The sequence below is a fragment of the Gymnogyps californianus genome, chromosome 2, assembly GCF_018139145.2.
Source record: "Gymnogyps californianus isolate 813 chromosome 2, ASM1813914v2, whole genome shotgun sequence".
NCBI lineage: Eukaryota > Metazoa > Chordata > Aves > Accipitriformes > Cathartidae > Gymnogyps > Gymnogyps californianus.
Genome location: NC_059472.1, coordinates 50,608,242 through 50,628,860, shown reverse-complemented (window position 1 = coordinate 50,628,860; position 20,619 = coordinate 50,608,242). Strand labels below are relative to the sequence as shown.

Below are 20,619 nucleotides of genomic sequence, written 5' to 3'. Positions count from 1 at the left end.
TAGGAGAATTCAGAGTCAAAGAGCCTTCCAAATATGCTTTTTAAGGAGATGAATGGGAAGGATACATTTAAGAAAAAAGGGCAGCTAAAGTGTGTTGAGAGTGCTTCTCTTGTCAGAGACGAGACCTTCTTCTACTGAAGCTTTAGGTTGAAGGAGACAAAGAAAATCACTAGCCCACACAAAGGCTGGCCTGGAGGACCCGTTGCAAGGGTTGAAAGAGATGCACATGCAGCACAGAAGCGGCAGTTGATGTAAAATACGATAACCTAGGTGACATATCATAGAAATTAAGAGTCCTATTTTCTGTCACCTAATTTATTCCCATGCACCACCATGAAGGATTTTTCCTGGCGGTACAATTCCGGTCTGTACTGCTAGGCACACTCCATCACTGGTGCAAATGCAGCAGCAGGTAAAAGTAGAGAACTCTTCCACTATTAAGAAGTATCCCTAAGATTAAGTTTTCTAGGCTAGCTCTCTGCCCAAGCCTATTTATTTCATTTTTCACTTACTTAATTTTATTTTCATTTTGCTTTCATTTTAGCCTTCTTTTTTTAAGCTCAGCTATATTTTAATCAAAAAAGGTTAAAAATACCATCCCTGTTAAGTCTGACTTGAAGAATAACAGCACACAAGGAGCAATGTGGGTTAAAAGTTCAAATTTGGCAGGGAAATGTCACTCAGCTGAAGAGAAGAGTATTTAACTGTTCTGGTGAAAATTGGTTTTGATTTGATCATGTTATGACAGTTTGCAAATCACACTTTGCACTAAGTGATATTTGGGTTAGGCTTTTTAACCAAACTTCGAAGCAAACGGAAGGCTGCATTGCCTCTGAATGTCTAATTGAATGAGGTAGTAAACATCAACATCTCCCAAGTTGTTCAATGAATTACACAGTGCTCTGCAGGAGTCTCATCTGGGGGACTTGGGGGGGGAATTTTTTGCACAGTTATCTAATGTCTTGGCACTCGCATAGGTGTGCAATGAAAAGCAATGAAGCTAGAAGCACAGTGGGTTCATTGTGAAGGTTGCCTGCGAGAGGGTTGGGAGAAAGGGTGCCTAGCCAAACAGCTAGATATTAAGAATATACCGCTGAGGTCCTGAACTACAACACTTTATTAAAGTGCTGTGTGAGAGAAAATTCAAATTGTATGGCTAGGCACTGGAAAAAGAAAACCAAAACAGGATGTTACAGGCATATCCTTAACTCTGGCCACTGTACATGTGTTTTATGATTGCTTTTGATTATACAAATATACTATTCCTTTTATCATTCAGTCTAATCCAAACATGAGACTCCTACCTTTCAGTATAAACACAGTGAATGAGGCAGTGTTTTGAAATAAGCTTTGTCCAACACACTATGAATAGCATATTCTGTAAAGCCTCTTGGATAAGTACCACATATATCAGATTATATTCATGTAATAAAAATAACGTTATGTGGCTTTGCACCTTTGAGCAGGTCTCCTTCACTCTGCCCACTGCTTCATTTCCTCTGGGGTTTCTCCTAATGCCCTGAATTGCACAACGTATTCAAATAGCAGCTTAGTTAAGAAAAATAAATGTGCCAAAAGGAATGTTTCTTCTTCCTTTCTCCCTATACATTGAATTTACCTCTATAATTACGTTAGTTTAAGGCCACATGACAGAATTACTCAGTTCTGCCCCACTGATATGTTGGTCCCATGGTTTTACTTGCATGTTTCACTAAGAGGGTGTATAATAATTTTTCACAGGCAAGAATCCTGAGATTGAACTTTAAGGGCTTGACATTTTTGTGCACGAAAAATTTTAATTTGGCATTATTTACATTTCACATTTATCAATTAGATTTTCTTTTATTTCACAGACATGTATATCTGTTTGCTGGTCGCTAAAGCAGCTGTCTTACAAGCTTAAGGACATGATAGATGATAGGCCGTTCAGCTTATGTACACATTCATACACCTGTGTATATAAGAAGAGGGTGCATTCAATCACAAAACAGCTTGTATTTAAAGTAGGTATCACCATTTCACTTTACAATTGATTTTCCACTGGCTCCACTTAAAGAAAGTAACTACATGTGAAAAAGGGTGTGCAGGAGTATCTTCTGACCATACATGGTCTATGAGGCATGCAAACATAAGGATTTTTACCTAAATATATTTCTAAGCTCCCATAAGGGCTGAATTGAAAGTACTGCTTACTGCAAGTGTGGTGGTAGCTTGACCACTATGCTGAGGGGACGGAAGGAGTTACTTTCCTCAGTAAGAATCATTGAGTGTGTCACTGGTTAATTCCTGTTCTATGCTCCTCATTAGCATTACGCTCAAGTTTCTGGTTATCATATCCGAAATATTAAGACACAATAAGTACGAAGGTGCAGATAATTGGATATTAACCAGAACATACTTGACTGGGCAGGAGGTAGGGCCTTGCTTAAACTAATCCTGAAATATATTAATCACCAATTAATGAATGAGTTTCAAATTCATTTTCTATTATAGAACACCTCTGAGTATCTAAGCTTTTTCTAATAAAATGAGTTGGAATAACAGGATAGGAATAAGAAACACTCCAATTTGAGGCTGGTTTGAATTAATTCCCTACAGCTTGTTGTTAAGTTCATTGAAAACAATAATCCTGGTATGAGTGACTTTATATATATATATAAAAAATATATAGCACTTACAGGCTCTATTTGCAGGTGCAAATGGTCATACGGAGGCTAAATTCAGAACAGAGCTAGTTCACTGGAGAACTGCTATAGCACTATCTATATTTCTTAAGAGCAAATATAGCTCTTTAAGACAAGCAGTGTAAAACCTGAATCAACTCCAGATGGATGTTGCCAATTAATGATTTTCAGCGTGAAGACAGGTATACATGTATGTCAACTTCTGTTAAAAAAAAATTCAAACACCCCCTCTCTCCAGCCTGGCCCAAAATGTGGTCCACACCGGTCCACTCTGGCGACTCAGGCTCTTGGAGGGTAGAAGAGGCATGGTGGGAAGGCACAAAGGTTAAGAAGCCAGTTAAGAAGCCTGGTGGGGTGGGGGGGAGGGCGAGGGAGGGTGTTGTTAAGCTCAGAAGCCCCAGCTTTGAACAACTTTGCTGATTTTGCATTAAGCATACACCCTTAACCAGCATTACTAACTAGCTTGACATGGTTGTACTTTTCTCAACCAGCCGCACACAGTTAATCTCTAAATAATGGAAGTTTTTGTTAACTGGGCATATTTAAAATCCAAAAAGAAATGCAAAAACCAGAAACAAAGTCTCAAGTTTTCCCTTTTTTTTTTTTTTAAATTATAATATTCTTACATGTCCAGGATAATTTTTAAATGGATACTTTAGCATTTTTATTATTTGAAATGGGTGCCCACTACTGCACAAGAAAAAAACCACCAGAGATCCTATTGTTACTAATGAAGAAAATTATAACAGACATGGTTGAAGTACTATTATTCCCCTTTCTCTCTTCGTGCTGTCCTCAGTGTTATTTACATTGATGTGAATTGCAAGTAAACCAATATTATCCATCTCTCTGTTTTTTCCTTAATTTGTTGACTTTAATTTTAGTAAGTCTTAAATAAGCGCTTACTGAAGATGAAGTAAGATATGCAAGCAAGTAGTCCTTTTATCAACAATTTTGCCACAGAAATACACAAACATTTCAATGGCTCTTCATTAGCAAACAAATCAACAAGTGATATTTTAATGCATGACTTTATTCCATCTCTGTGGGGACCGTAGTTGAGAGTGTGATGTACAGTACAGAGAAAGGAATCATCAGCCACAATGTCCCAGGGCTCTATCCATTGAGGACTTCTCAGCCTCTGCTTAAAGAGTGCATTTAATTGACTGATAGACAGTAGCTTCTTTGTTCACAGAAGACAGTGAAGTAATGGCAGCTTGAAAATCGTACCATCTACAGGATCTCCTGAGACTAGTAACAGGGGGATATGTGTCAGGAATAAATAAATAATCTAATTATTAAGCCACTTCCTGTCAAGTTAACTCCAATTTGTTGGCTTTTGAAGGCAACAAAACGAGGCATTTTTCCTCATTATGCTTCTCTTTTTATACCACTGGTAATCACAGGCGGATTAAAGGGTGCCTGATTGGTTTTTTTGTCAAGGAACTGAGAAGCAGCCAACAGTACAGAAAAACAGAGTTGGGGTTAGAAGAAATTTCATGCTTGTCTCCTTTCCAGCTCCCTAACAGCCCACACTGCTGCCCCATACAGTGCTGCCAGCTGTACAGCAAATGTGTACCCCTCCAACGGCGGCCTACCAGGCCACAGGCTCCATCCTGAGAGCTGTGAGATACCTTGCAATCTTGGCAGGTAGCTACTGCTGTCATAGGCATAATTCTAAAGGTGACCTACGAAACCCCGTCAGCTCACCAAATGCAACAATATGAGCAGCTGAAGTTCGACACCCACTCTCCATATTGGCTTCTTTTGTTTTGCTTCCTGCGCTTGTATCGCAGGGAGAAACCTCGGGATGTACTCCGTTGAAGGATCGGAGGCTTCTCTGCTAAGAACAGGGACAATATAGAAAAGCAATGGTGAGGCTATGCTCTGTGCCGGCAGCTAAACACGGCCGAAGGAATGTGCTAAGGCTACTGATAAAGCCTGCAATACAAATGGTCAGCAACAAAGAACAAAAGGGAAGGCTGACACCATGCCATTAATTCAGCCTGTGGCGCCTAAGTATTAACATGCACGGTATATCACGGCAGTGGCTCAGAGGAGAATCTTACAGCAGGTAGAGGGAAAGGAACAACTTTCGTACTGCCTGGCGTTATCTTTCGGTAGTGTCCCCTTCATCAAGTGCTATTCATACCACGGGCATTTCTGCAGGAAAAACCTAAAGCTTCCATGTGCTTTGCTTCATTTCTTTACAAAATGAACTCCAGCCTGAATTGTGGACATTTTTCAAATGCTTCTTTAGTAGTATTATCATTACTATTATTACTACTGGAATAGCATTTAATAATAAGACATTTTCATTCTATTTTATTAGAATTTTTTGAGCCCAATGTGCCCTCTCCCCCCCCAAAAAAGGATTCATAGATGTTTGCACACTGTGTCCTGACTTAACCATTTGAGATTTTAAAAGCTCGATGGTCCTTCCTAAAAGCTGTCTCAAAAAGCAAGCCACCGTTCCTGCTTCCAACCCCTGAAATGAAGCGCCAGCTCCAAGCAGAGCACCTCAGTGGGTGAAAGTATGCACCCAGGGGTGGGGGGGTGGCGGGGCGCCTGCAGCCCGAATAGGTGATACACATAACCTGAAGCCCAGTGAATGGTGCTGCTCTAGCATGTTTACAGCTGCCTTTGCTGTTTCCGAATACATCTTGAATTTTTTGTTAAATTGCGCAGATAATTAAAGCCTCTTCATATTTACAGTCTGCTTCATTGGTACCATGAATTCTGTTTTCAGTTACTGTCTGCAAATTCCCTCTCTGCACAATTTCATACTAAGCAATAACACTTCATTTTACATAAGTTTTATCTGATGTCCCCATACAGAGCTGCCAGCTGTACAGCAAATGTGCAGCTCTCAAACTGAGGCCTACTAGGCCACAGGCTCCATCCTGAGATCTGTAAGGCACCTTGCTGTCATTGGCAAGCGTTCCCTGCTATCGCTGCTACCATCGCTCCACACTACACACAACTTAAAATCATCTGATTATTAGAATTTGTGGTCCACACTCCATTTTATCCTTTATTTAATCTATCCCCAGATCACACATTTGTTTAAATGTTTTGGCTGGTTTACAAATCATGCAGCCATCTGCACAGTAGGTGTGACACCATTTTTTAGACAAAAGTTACATTACAAAACAACAAAGATAAAGTCATTTGAAATGCTTGGTGTTTGTTATTCTGCCTGGTTTGCTTGGACCAACTCTAAGAAATAAATAGAATTATCTGTGTAAATCGATGAACATCTATGAAAAACAACACCCAGCAGAACGCAGAGCTTGCTCCATTACCTACGTTAATATCATGACAGCTGAGGAGAGATGACCTGGCCCACTTCTCATCTCTCCTGTACAGATGGCTATTAAAGAGAAAGTATCCCTTTTGTATGGTCCATGCAGAAACCCTTTATGGGCTTTTCAAATAAGCCAGCATTGCCCACAGGAGAGTAGCTTCCTGTTAGTATTAAACAGCCCAGATTTCGTCTATTTTGTAACCCAGCTCCTCACAAAATAAACCTACGTTTTCTCAGATTTAACTCCAAATGCTGTTTTCCCTGGGCATTTCAATTACATCTCCTCATTTTGCAGACAAGGTGACCAAGTTTCCTCTTTCAGACAACTTCTTGCCAGCTCTGCCTGTAAATAGGAGGTTCCCAGGTATCCAAATGATTTTCTGATGCTAAGAGGGTATGATCCGTCTCTTCACTATAAATTGACAATTTCCATTTCTTACTACTCAGGAATCAGTGAAAGATGACTGACAAAAGGAAGTCTCCACCTCCTTCCTCCTCTAGCGTGTAGATGCGTATCTTTGGGTTCTTTTTCTCCAAACCTCGGCTAAGAGGGACTTCACAATGTCAGTTCTACTGTAGAGCGATTAAACTGACGTTCTGAAGATTTATTACTTAAGGTCAACATGGTGCAACAAGTATTAGTTGCCCAGCACAGCCTTCTGCATAAGTGAACAGAAAATCATGGGTTTTAATGACCTTAGGCATTAGAGAAATAACAGAATGTGTGAATGCCACATGCTATTACAACCAGACTAAAATTTTCTTGGGCTCTAGAAAGCCGATCGAGGTATCTCCTTTGTCTTGACATCAGTGATGTTGTCCACATGTACCGTAATGTACACTGCACAAATGTGAGGCAAATAAGATGATTTATTTTTATAGGTTTATTATGCACGCAGTTAATACATGCATAATGCAAACGTGCATATCCACACAACACACAAGCATATATACATATTATATACTTATATCACTCTCACTGAAAAAATCAAAAATCATGAGTTGCACTAAGATGTGTCTTTACATCTCCTAATGGTTACATACTACTTGTTATTGTAAAACACAGTTGTAAAATTTCTTTGCAGAGAAATTAAAATGTTAGATCCCACTTTCTATATACTCTTTTTTTTAAACTATAATTGTTCCAGCATAGATGTGTTTACTTGGGGTTTAATGAAGTATTTGCTGGTGTAAACTAGAAAACTAGAATTCTTGTCAACTGCAGGGTTGCTTCATCCTGCTTTCCCATTTGCTTCCTAACTTCGGTGCTCGGCATCTTTTTTTCTTTCCCTTCATTTCCTCCTCCTGTTCACACCTGCTACCTCGCTCAATGCTACACAACATCCTCCCCTCAAAAACAAGCTCCCCCCCACAACTGACTTCACAAAATCTATTTTATACATGATACTGAAAAGGGTAGCAAACGAAAAGTCTGTTACTTATCAGAAATGACCTATATAGAAATTGTCAAAAGTAGGGTTGCAAAAAGGTACTGAATCCTGACTGTGACACCCTTCCCCTTTGCTCCCCGACTCTTCAGAGGGGTAGCGGCTCTTGCTATGACACTGGGGCTTCCTTTCTTCATCGACAAAAGTAGCAGCAAACTACAAAGATTGTGGCTGTTTCCCCCTTTTATCATTCTCTTTGTCAGCCTGATCAGTCCTCAATGGTAAATGTGCTGCTCTGTTGTGCACAGCCAGCGGCTCGCAATTTGCTCACTATGTTTCATGAGACAGTTGTTTGTGGCTGTTTGGAACACATTTACCTCTTTGGGGATTTATGCGCTAGCTGCAATGCCAACCTCCATAGTGATAGAGATTTCTTTCTAACTAAAATAGATAATTAGAAGCTGGTAATTATTGGTCAAGAATTATCAGAGTGAAAAAAATTAAGCTCTTCATAAATAGTTCTTGGCAATGTCATCTCTTTACATTATCTCATGCCTAACAGCACTTTACTCAGAGCACTTACTTACAAATTTACACTACTGCTGTTGAGCCTCATAATTTTATATGGAGTAATTCCTTTTCTGAGTTAAAACATGTCTGAAATCCCCCAGTTCTGAGCCACTCTGTATGTACATGTGTGCAAAATCCTAGGCAACTGTTACGGCAACTGTTTGGTCTATTTACACTGAACTGCATCAGATACTACAGATGTAAAGGAATCAGTGGAAGAAAAAACAATGTTTAGCTTGTCTGCTTAAAATAACAGGGAAAATAATAGGAGGAGCAGTGGAGTGCAGCAAACAGAACACAAACAATGGCAGACTCTCTTCCTACCCTCTCAGGTCAAATGCCAACTGTAAACTATGTGATGAAAACAAAGGGATGCCAGAAAGCCTCCCTCTTTTCCACAGACACCATGCACCCAGAAATAGAATTTTCTCAAAGAAAGCTGCTAAAAATGCTATGTATTCCACCCAGAGGGAAAGGTAAAAGAAAGAAGGCGGCTGAGGAATTACCATTTATGCCAGCATTTCCTAAACCCATATAAAACATGTCTGGATTTACATTTCCTCCTTTCCCACTCAAAAGCTGAGAAATTGTTTTACCAACAAATTTCAATACACTGACAAATGTGTTTTCCTTTGGCAGTCATCCTCACGATTATCCAAAAAAAAGTACATGCTTACATCTAGGTCCAAAATAATGCCTAAGGAGAGGGCCTATTTAAAAAAGCCCACCATTTGCCTCGCTTTCTGTCCGCTGGCATCCTCTAGCCTAAGCTTGAATCAGGGTGTAGTTTAAGCAAACACCGGCATTGCTAACGAAGAACGGTGTCTAGAAATGTGCGGACAGATCTGGCAGTCAGAACTCTTGAACTTTCACTCACTTAATGCAAGCAAGGAATTCTACTTCTCCGCCTCTTTGTCCTCATCTATTCAATGGAAAAGGCTTATTGCCCTGTCCCATGACAAAGATGTTGGGTAGACTCGATTAAAGGCTGCAGAACAGTTTTAAAATGGGAAGTTCTAGAAGTAATGAACATATAGTTACTGAGGAAAGCCATCCCTATGACATCTTTTTAATATATAACTTGTATAATAATGAATGTAAATTGTATTGTTGTCAAAGATACTTAAGGTTACACTTCACTGGGTCATCTGCAGATTTTATTTTCCATTAGGTGGCATAATCCCTCTTGTTGAATTGATTGAAACGTATAATAAAATCTGTAAAAACACTATATACCCTCCTAACAAAGAAGAGTAAGAGGCTTTTCAAATAGCCTCTAATCCCTCTTCCCCTGCTAAATGTCTAGTTGAGATTATATTTGATTAGACAAAAACACACACATACACACAACCTAAAAATACCTACCCTCAGTGGAGCTATTTTAGCCAACAAAGTAATTCTGGTTGCCTTATTTAAAAGTCTAAGTTTCACACTGGGGTTTTATAAACATATCTTTGCCTCAGTGACCTTCCATAATGCAACTTCTCTCTGTGGATGTTAGCAACATGAACTGAGTTTACAACCCAGGATCACGTTCAAGGGGCACAGTAACTAGATGGGACACCATCAACGTTTCTAGGCTCCCAAACTACTAAAAAGATGGTGAGTAGCAACTGTTACCCTCAGCTGGCTGAGCATGTATCTCTATCAGTGGTTCCCACCCATTTCTGAGTGGAGTTCGGCAGATGACTTTCCACCTTCTTGTTTGCCCCATGTCCCAGCTGCCTCCCCTTTTCTCTTTTCCCTGAATTATGATTATGGAGTCCTTCAGGTAAGAAGACACTATATCCATCAATAACCACAACAAATAATGCTAACATTTTACTATGAGAGGAAATAACAGTTCCTGACACCGTGTGATGATGTCTGTAAAGGCATTTATTGCCCCTACATTTGATCTAGGGATTATCACACTGTTTGACTTTTAACGCCTGCCTTCCCAGATTACCTTCCCTCTCCCTCGCATTTAAAGTCCTTTTTTTTTTCCTCTCTCTTCCCAAAGCTTTCTCACTTTCCCTTCCCCAGAGGAGCGAAGACACTACATCTTGTTCTGCCAATCTCCTACTACAAAAGCAGGGCAAGAAGACATATTTTATCAGATACATGTAAAAAAGGGAGGGACTGATGTGTTTAGGAAATCTTTTTTTTTTTTTGTTTGGTAAATGTGCTATGTCAACAAGTCAATATTCACTTAAGTGTTTCATTTAATATATTTTTCAATCTACGTATTGATATGCACACAGACATCTATCGTTATACACATGGGTTATGTATTACATATATTCACACAAATGTGTTTGCGTACATGTTTTCTGTATGAAATTCATGTATTCTATATGAATACTATAAGCCTACCTACAGACGCACATAAACTAAGGCCTATTTTAAATAGCTTGATGTCACCCCTTGAATCTTTCTCTCTAGACAGAATACAGTCTTGGAAAAAGGCCTGTGAACAATGATATAAATTAAAGGGGAGGGAGAAGAGTGAAATTAGAAAGATAGCTAAGGAAAAATCCAATTAGTGGTGAGAAGGCTAACAGAATGGGAGATCAGAAATTATTTTTCCCTGTGCTTCCGATTCTGAGGTCACATTCAAAACTCTCCGGAACGTTGATATTCCTTTCACTCCACCCCAACACAAAATCCCCTTGCATTTGCTTAATCGAGGCTACATCATTAGGAGCTGCACTGTTAAGTCTGGCAGTGCAGATAAGAATCTTCCACTGAACACAGATTACCACAAGCATGACCGGCAAATCTCCCTGCATGTTTTGCAAGCTCCTTCTTTATTTCACTGGGAAGATTTTATATTAAGCACTTTTAAATCTGTGTCACTATGGTTATGTCATGAAGCAATACCATGCATGATTAGATACAACACAGACAAAACAATTAAATATTTTTTAAAAGATTCTCATTCAACCTCATCCAGCTTTTAGAAATAAAACATCGGCAGCTAATAGCTCAGTTTAAGAAAATCTCAGTCTTTTCAGATCTGCAGGCTGAAGCTAGCTAACTGGATTTGTCCTGCTTTACCGACTCTCTCCTCCTTTCTCTCCTCCCATTCTGACCCTTCACTAAAACTCATCCAGAAAATAGAGAAAAAAAAGAAAATCTGAGTATTTCATGAAAGAAGTGGGCTCCTATTCTGAAAATGTGAGGCACTTGGGAAGTGGGTGGCAAGCAAACCTTACCCACAGTGTCCATATTCCCTGTCACGTTTCAGTGTCACTATATGCTACAATTAAGAACATCTCAAACACTGGATTCAAAGAAAACAGCAGAAATGGTGAGTTCTGTTGTTAGTAATAACCTACTTTCAAATTCCACGTTACTGACCCAGATTGAATACGGTGAAGCAGTTCAAATTATCTCCTCCCCAAAGACACAAAAAATCAAAACTAAGGCTTAATCCAACAGGCAAATCACTTTGCTCCTTTACAAAACCAACTTGTCATTGGCGTTTATTCATATTTATGAAAAGTATATAAAATGTTCATGCTCTAAATGTATTAAGACTTACTAAGAAAGTACCCAGAAAAATGGGCTACTAAGTTTTGGCATGTAACTCTCTTACAGTGCAGCCAAATCACTAGTGCTTATGGAAGAAATCTGCATGTTACCTTGAAAGAAAAAACAATGAGCATCAAACTAAGTATTAAAAAAATGAGCATCAAACTAAGTATTTTTAATTTATAAAATGAAAAAAACCTGCAAATTCTCTTCTGCAGGGTATGTAATTACTGGCTTCTATACCTTATCGTTCCGTCTGTGCTTTGCATGCTTTTCTATTATTATAGCAAGAAAAACAGTGTAAGGGAAGCAGGAGTATAAAATCAATGGTATCCATCTCTGTCTTGAAAAGTGAAATTTGGAAAAGAGGCTAAAAACAAAATGAGACAACCCTGGCAATATTATCTTATTAGCGGGCAAATGATGTGCTTGATAAATTTAATTGGCTGATAGAACTCTTAGTGCTATTACTGAGTGGTTACCAAATTGAAAACATTATGGGTAATCCTAGGGGAATAAGCAAATAATAGGAAAATATGAATATCAAAGAAAAAGCAGCTTTTATTTTATTCCAATTTACAACTGTAACAGCTTTGTAAACATCAAGCCAGGCTTGGATTCAGGAATCCTAAAAGACTTTTTTAAATGCTTGTACCTTAAAGAGCAGATTCCATTACTGAGTAATACATTCCTTATTTTTTCAAATAAATGATAGCATTTAATTGTATACAGATACACTCAGGATTTTTTTCCAGACTGCTCAAACACAACAAACAATACTATTTTATGGCCATTTGAATTATTTATGTTTCCTAATGACAAAAACTCGCCAGTTTTGATTTTGGTACCAAGGTGCTTGAGAAGTACACAGTAGTGTCATTACCATAATAACTTCTGAAATTAAAACCTGTCTAAAACTCTATGGAAAGCTAACATCCAGTTCATTAACCATTCCTGTTAGTTTGTTTTCAATAATGCAAGAATGATTAGAAGTTTAATTTGCTAATCACCTGTGTTTTGACTGGCAGTGGATATATAATTCTCTGCAGAAGTCTAAACTAGCCCTTGCAGAAAATAAAATATGCTAATGCTTTATCAAGTCTAATAATATGAATAAAAAAATCAATCATGCCTAGGTTAATCATTGATGGATGCACAATTAATTTCTCCTTAACTCTGTTTAATTTTAGAGGCAATGATGATCATGAGTAAGAGAAATGGCTATCTGTCTTTGAGAAGTTTTAGTGCTTCACTTACCAATCATGTGGTTTGCAACATGAACTTGGATATCCCATTCATTGTAGAAAACCATCTGACATTTGATGCACTGGTAGGTCTTCTTCTAAAGAAACAAGGGTAGATAAAATTTACTGAAACATACAATTGGAACCATTTCATTATAACTCAAACTACTGAGTTCAAAGTGGTCATTTAAAGCTCTCCAGTAGTGTTTTCATTAAGGCTTAATTATTAATATTAAAAAATAACACTCTGCAGTTCTGTAGTACCTTTTATCTGAGTTTACTGAAACTCTGTAGAGATTGGTTTTTTTCAGCTTGCTAACTCCATGGACAGACCAGTATTGCTAAAACACCAGCTTTATATTCGTGGAAGGCAAAATGCAATAAGGATATGTTGGAATGTGATCCAAACAACACTGAAGTCAATGTGAATTCTTAATTTTATACCAATGGATTAGGCCCACTACAGAACTGGGGAGAAGCCAGGAACAGAACACAGGAACTGGAAATCTTCTTCTCCCTCATTCTCAACTGGGCTGCAGAATCTCCTCTGCACCATACATGTTAAATGGTTCATCAGGTTGCTGTCTTTCTAGGAGGGAAAAGTCCCTGCTAGTCTGGACACATGGTTACTGTATCCGGGCAGTTGCTTCAATATCTATTGGCAAGCCTGTACTAAAACTGGGAAGGCTGGCTGGAAACTAGTCAGAGAGCAATCCTTCTGGCCACATTAGATTGGGCCTGACTTACTTAAAAATCATGGTGTATATAGATCAAATTTCATTATACACCAGGAAATGCATTACTCTGCTCTCTTTGGTGCTCAGGAAAAGTTTTTCATTTGTGTCTTGGTGTCTTTCAAAAAAGATCTACTATTTCACTCTTCTACAAGGTTTATCACTTGTCCAAGACATTTCAACAACCTAAGAATGTGATTATATTTTCTCTTATTATTTTTCTTGACCTGAATTGGCCAGAGATTTGATATTGGAAAGCACTGCTTTAAAACTGAAAACTGAGTGTATATTCAAAAGTAAGATTTTGGTTTTTCATCATAAGACACAAAATCTGCAGTTATCCAGGCATCTAATGAGAGAAGTCAGATTCAAAAAATTATTCAACTGCATAATTGTAGCATCAAGGACTCAAGTCCTAAGGTAACAGTCCTGGAAAACTCAGTTGTTGTTTTGAAGATGCAATGAAGCCAAGGTAAGCCCTGAACTGCCACATCAAGGCAGTAACTCAAGAGACACATATCTTTCTGTACAGCCACAGGCACCTTGCCTACATCAGCAAAAAGAAAAAAAAAAAAGAAAAACATGTATTTTTTAAAGAATGTAAAGTCACAAAAAGCTGGCACAGATGTAGTAAATTGCAGATTTCATATATATTACTTGGGGAAGAAGTAGGCTTCACTGGATAATGCGCATCAAAAATACAGTCTGTCTTGTATATATTTAACTTCTGAAGAGTGCTATGCAGCTGGTATTATCGATTATATAAAAAAAAAAGTTTTTTTTTTCCCCTGACTCTAAACATTATTAAAGACTTGCTGGATTTGTTACCAGCATCTAAATTTAGATGCCCTGTCCCAGGCAAATAAAGTGCCCATCCATTAAGTATCTTTCTACTTCAAGCCTGTAGGCAGGAATGTAAAGACTTTTTAAACATATTTCATTTTGTCTTACCAAGTTAACTGAAAAATTAGTGACTAATCAAAGTCAACTCTGAAATTAAGTGTTCCTGTGGGCTCCTCTTTACAAATCTCCCATTGCTTCTCATACACAGAGACTATTTTAATTCTCTTGATGACAATAACAAAGTGTGTTGTGTCGCTTCTCGGTGGAAACAATCATAAGCCTTTTTGCCATTTTTCATTTAAATCAACTTTAGTTTTCTGAAATATAACCAAGTTAAAACCTTATGTAGACAAACAAAAATCAATGGGCACCCAGAAAACAAATCTGCTTTGACTTAGTTTTACAGTTACGATTTGTAAAGCCTGCTGTTTTAAAAGATACAACACTTTTTCCTCTTTTTTGTTTTTGTGACAATACTGGTAACATTGGTAGAAATTCAGATTCAGTCTAAGGATTTCTTATTACATGTTGCTAAAGTTAACCTTACTGCACTACATCTAGATCTATCAAAGACCTCTAAATAATGACAGTCACGATCAACGATTTATTATGCTAAGCTCTTTACAAGATGCTTTTTGATGCTGACATATAGAACAACAATATTGCATAAATAACAGTCACCCTCCCTTTTTTAAAAACATTGTTTCCCTTTAGAACTAGTTAGAAAATATTTCTTACTCCCTGATGACTGGCACTATATATTGTTTATTAGCATACCCCTAGCATTATTCCTGATATGTGACTTTGTTCAAAAACAAAGAAACATAAACTTAATGGCTGGTCTTTTCTCTTGTTAGCACAGCAACGCAAGTGCATGTCAAGAATTGCCGGCAAAATTATGACTGATGTACATAATGACAACACATACAAAGGCTGGGGTTTTTTTGAAGTCTAATGCCAAAAAATAAAGCCATTTGACAACAACGAAAAAATAGTAATTTACTAGCACTTACTAGCCTCTTCAAAATGATCTGACATATTTGCAGAATCACACACAGAGGTTTTCTTTTTATCATGAATGGAAGAATGTTTTTGTGACTGCTGCTTGATCAAACGCTAGTTCTTTTTTGTTTCCAAACATATTCTAAAATGTTGACATTGACTTTTATTAGCTCAACACACACTCATCTCAAAGTGTCTAAACTCGTGCATGGTTAAGTTTTTATTTTAAAAGCAAACTCAGTAAATTCCATTTACTCTTAGATTTTCAAACGATCAAACCCAGTCATTTTCACACCACGTTGAACAAAACCCACATACTTATTTCCATATGTTTCGCATTCTAAGGAAGTCCTTTTTCACTGCAAGTTACATCTTAGTCTCACAAGCTTTGTAAGAACCACAGGACTCGTAACTGCTCACAGGAGCTCCAGGGTCCTGATGTGCTTCATGGCTGGTCTCAATTCCCTACTGGGGTGAGATCCGGGGGAAGACCCAGCCCCTCCTCACTCTGTGTTCTCAGAAAGGGGGAACTTGGGGGAATAAGACAGAAATGAGCCCTGGGGTATTGCAGCTCCATGTCCCTGGCCTGGATAGCCGGGGAAGAAGCCTTGCAGCACTTGTGCAGCACAGCACAGAAACAAAATCGGGTTGTGACCCAAGGAGGCATTTGAATCTCTCTTGAGTACCTCCAGCCCTTTGCAGTACAAGATGGCTCCACAGAGAAAGAAGTGCAGGGCTGTGACAGCCGTCCTTGCCTTGCCTTGCTGCAGCTGTTTGCAGCAAGGAACCCCAGCTGAGCTCCCTGCCCCTCTGCCTGAGTCACCTGTGCCTATAGAGGACTCGGCCGGACAGAGCGGGCACCCAGGCCTTGCTGCTCCAGCTCACAGCCCAGGGCATATCAGCTCCACACAATGACGAAGGGTGGACAGCTGAGAGCACTTACACCCTAACCTGCCACCACTGCATTTGCCAGAGGACACCTGTCAGCCTCCTGCGAGAGACAGAAACATGACAACATGCTCATTCTCCCCTCCAAACACAAAAAAAAGCCGACGCACATTTCTCGTTACAGAGTAATTTCATATCAGCAAAGGCGGGCCACAGAAGACCCTTACCAGTGCATTTCCATATGGACTCAGACAGGACCAGTACAGTATCTGGAGAAGCCGTACTGCGCTCTAAACTGTGCCTTGTTGCAAAACTTCCAAAGATTTTTTCCAGAGGAGAGTGACACATACATTATCAGATGGGATTAAGAAAGTGGTTTAACTTTTTCCTTTTATTTCCTATATTATTGTGGCCTCATCTTTTCATAAAAACTCTTCAATAAACAAGCCCATAATCCTTCACTAAGCCCCCTCCTGTCAAGAACCTAAGTGCCAATTTGTCTCCTACATGCTGAGTGTAAATCTGAGGCCCAAGTCATTCCTGGGGCCATTCAAAATCATTGTAGAAGAGTAACTGCTTGGACTAGGTGTCTCACAAGAGCACTGGGCAATCTGGTTGCCTCTTGCATTCCTGTTCGCTTGCATTCCTGTTTTCAGAACCAATTTAAAGCCTTCCGGTATGCAAAGCTTCTCTGTGACTACACTTAATGAGCTTTGGATTGGGCCTTCAATCCATGCAGAGCATATGCATGTGTCTCTCTAACCTTTTGAATAATTAATGCCACTGAGACCTTTAATTATTGTCCTGATCCTCACTTGTCACTTCACAGTTTTCAGAATTTCCTTTCTATAAAGGTGCCCAAAGTGTCCATGTCATGTCAAATGAGGCTTTGCTGCTTTTATAAACGACCCAAGAATATGGGCTTTCAATTGGTACTTCAATTCTGTGTGCAGACTTTTATTTGCTTCTATAAACAAAGTAAAACAACTAATAACCACTCTACCTGAGGATTTACAGTTCTATTCAGAAGTGCTTCGGAAGTATGCAGAAGATCCTTCTGTGTAGCCTTCTGTGCCCGGTGACTGTCTGGGGTATCCATACATTCTTCTTTTTCTATTCCCTAGCCTCATTATATTACTTGAAAATGAACTGCATATGCTACTTATCTGCCCATGCTCCACCTCCTTGTCAAAGTCATTCAGAATTTTATCACCTGCCTATTTTGTTCTGACATTTCCTCAGTTTTGTACTAGCAGGGAATTTTATCACCTTACTACTTATTCTTTCTTCCAGACTACTGATATGCTGCATAAATTCAACAAAATTGGTGCAAATAATGATTCTTAAGGCTTTCCATTATTCACACCCCTCCAACCTAACCTGCTTCAATTCACAAGACTCCTATGCTTTCCATACCCAAGTTAGTATTTCTTTTCTTTTTCAATCAAACAAAGTATCTCTCCCTATCCCATACTTATTCACCCAACAGATTAGTCTTTTGTGCTACACCATTTCAAAAGCTTTGCTAAAATCCTGGTAAATCATGTTTATAGGCTTCTCTGTCAGCACTTGTGGCTACTCTCTCAAAATACTCTTTATTGAAAATTTTAAGCATCATCCTCCCTTTATGACTCTTTGCCCTCTATCCTTCATTAAATCCAAACTTTCTGGGTGTTCTTCTATCATGTCTTTGATTAGCCTTCCTCTCATGTTCCTCACTGTTTTAATCAAGCTCACAAACCAGTAATTTCATGCATAATCCTTATATTCTCTGTTAAATGTCTGTTTAGTAGCCTTTTCCCAGTCTGTTGATACCTCTTCTTAAAAGACTGTAAATTCGCCTGCTTAGTGTTTCCTTTTATCTTCCGCTCCTTTCTCTGAGAATTTTAGGATGGATATTTTTCTGTGTTTGTAAGTCACTTTTTGTATACTATATTCCATTATATTATACCTAATCCATACTTCACTCTTCTCCATGGGGAGGATATGCCACAAGCTCCACGACAGAGCATTTTTTCAACAGTACTGGTTTACTTTATTGCATATACCATTTCTGGATCTCCTGTATCCCCCTTTTAACTGAATACTTGTTCCCTATATGAAATAACCAAAAATATGTCTTATAGCTTCTAATGCACCATGTCTACAGTCTCTCAGGCTTGCAGGCATCCCTATTTTATTCTATACTCCTTTCACACCTCTCTTGCAAGCACTACTAAAAATGGCTTTGACGTGTACCTGTTAACGTACCAATAACCTCCTGTTTACACCTAGGTACATTATTTACCCTTGTCACACCAGTAAAGGGGACTTTCAAGGCTTTTTCCCCTCAGTTTCAGCACACACCGAGGGTATGGATGAATGACACAGCTGAGACAACCTGCTGCTGCCAAAAGAGAGTGATGCCACACCTCCCACATCCTCTAATTCCCCTCTCCCAGACCATTCACTCACTCACAGCTTCCCTCACATTAAAACCAGGGTGGAGCTAATTCAACCTGTTAAACCAACAGAAAGGTAACCTGACAAGAGAAAGTTAATAGCTTCCAACAAATCATATGCAAAACTAAGTTAAAACTTGCACACTAACTACAGCAACTTGCCAGTGCTAACTCCTAATGCTGCCAGCTGATTTTTTACATCGTTTTATTAAGCGTTAGTAGTGTGCTTGGCCCTGCATGAGGCACGCGAGCAACCACAGTCCCAGCTTATTTGTCCATTTAGCCATTTTTCATCATAGCTCAGATTATTTTTGACAGTACCTTAATTGAGGATTTCTTGTCTATCTTCCTGGATGCTTATTTTGTCAACCTTAAGCTCTTAAAAAACCAAGCATATGTTAGCCAGTTTCACTGCATAGTTAGCTATTTATCTTGCTTACGGGGCAGTGTCATCTTGCATGTTTTTTGAACTGACTAATTGCTAATTCTTCTGATTGCTCACACAACACCCTTTAATTAGTAATTCCTGATTGCTTTTAAAAACATGTTTATAACGATTTTATGAGGATTTTTCTCTTCTTCTGCTTTCGTTTAGCAGGGTCTTAAGTATAATGGGGTCTGAGTATACATGCCTAGAGAAAGAATACAATCAATCCCATAAGGTAAGCAAAACAAAAAACGGAGAAAAACATTATTTCTTCTAATTTCTTTCATTGTGGTTACTTATTGCTTTAATACACAAAATGCATTGAGTCAGAAATACAAATGTTCATTCCAGCAGTCCTTCCTTCTCTACTCTGCTTGAAGTCATGGTCTGCTGTTCTGTCTTTCACCTTTACATTCTGGATTCTGCATTTAATCACGTCTGTCTTCAATGTCTCTTAGTTACAAACCTTTCCTTCCCCTGGCTGATGAAGTGCATTAGCTTGCGATGTCTCACATCATTGCCACACAGAAAGAACCACATCTTGCAATGTTTAAAAATTGCATCTCTTCCCTTCAAGCTCTCTAATCCTTTAACTCTCTCCAGGTCTTTGAAACTCAGTACTAAAGTGAGGTACCTGTCAGAAAAGTGACTCTAAAACCTGGCAGCATGTGGCTGGTATATTTTTCTCTCAGTCGCTTCGTATCAGGTTTACATAGTTTATGAGTACAAACGGCTTTAAGTACTGTGAATTTGATTTGGGATCTGAAAAACAAATATGCTTCTTTCTGTCTTTCTATCCTAGGGCCTGATCCTGCATGAGGCTGCGCCCTTGAGCACTGCAAATGTATATGCTGAGCAGTGCTCAGGAATCTGGGGCTAACTGTGTCAGCAACTGAACTTTGTCAGCATCCCCACCTCTTTCTGTCTCCTTACATTGCACTTAAAAGAAGGCTGCCAACCTGAGACCCTCTGAAGCCAGAGAGCTGCTAACCCATCAAGAGGCACCCTAACATTCAGCATCTCAGTATCAGAGCAGCTGTGTGGCTATGGACATTAAGGAGAAACTACGATCAAGACTGTGCTGATAATTTTGCAGATGACGTGGCATCAAAGCACAGGCAGTAGAGCATGACTTGGCAGGTCTGACATGCAAAAAACTGATATTCTGAGCAAACTGATAGACTTTTTTCTTTTTTAAAGTTGCTTTTTTCCCTTTGTTTTAAAAAAGGCATACTGAGACAGACTGTCATTCAATAAAGCCACTACTTTCTTCACCAACAATCAGCAACAGATGTAGCCCAATAAAATTAATAGTTTGCAAGTACGCACAAGAGAATACTCTTTTGTCTCTTTTCTCCATCACAAATTTTGTAAAAGCTCTCTGGATTTTAACAGAAAGGCAAAATCGGGGGCTTTTTATATACCTTATTTTGTTTGACTTAGACACTAAAACCACTCTTCTCCCACACTATGGAAAACTAATGCTGATTAATTTCACTTTCTGAAGTGTGACTCAGGACCCTCCCCCTGCCCTTAATTGTCCACTTTCAACTCAACCTTTATTCCTGCAGAATT

The 20,619-nt window shown here is 38.9% G+C and overlaps 1 protein-coding gene across 6 annotated transcripts in view; it reads right to left on the bottom strand.

The window, feature by feature from the left end:
* ZNF521 (zinc finger protein 521) overlaps positions 1-20,619 on the bottom strand; it is a 232,461-nt gene that overhangs the window by 106,484 nt on the left and 105,358 nt on the right. For 5 of the 6 annotated variants that reach the window (XM_050891176.1, XM_050891177.1, XM_050891182.1 and 2 more), the window contains one exon: positions 12,723-12,807. In XM_050891176.1, coding sequence (XP_050747133.1) covers positions 12,723-12,807 — 85 coding nt within the window. The remainder of the gene's footprint in view (positions 1-12,722; positions 12,808-20,619) is intronic. The other variant, XM_050891178.1, reaches the window with a different exon arrangement.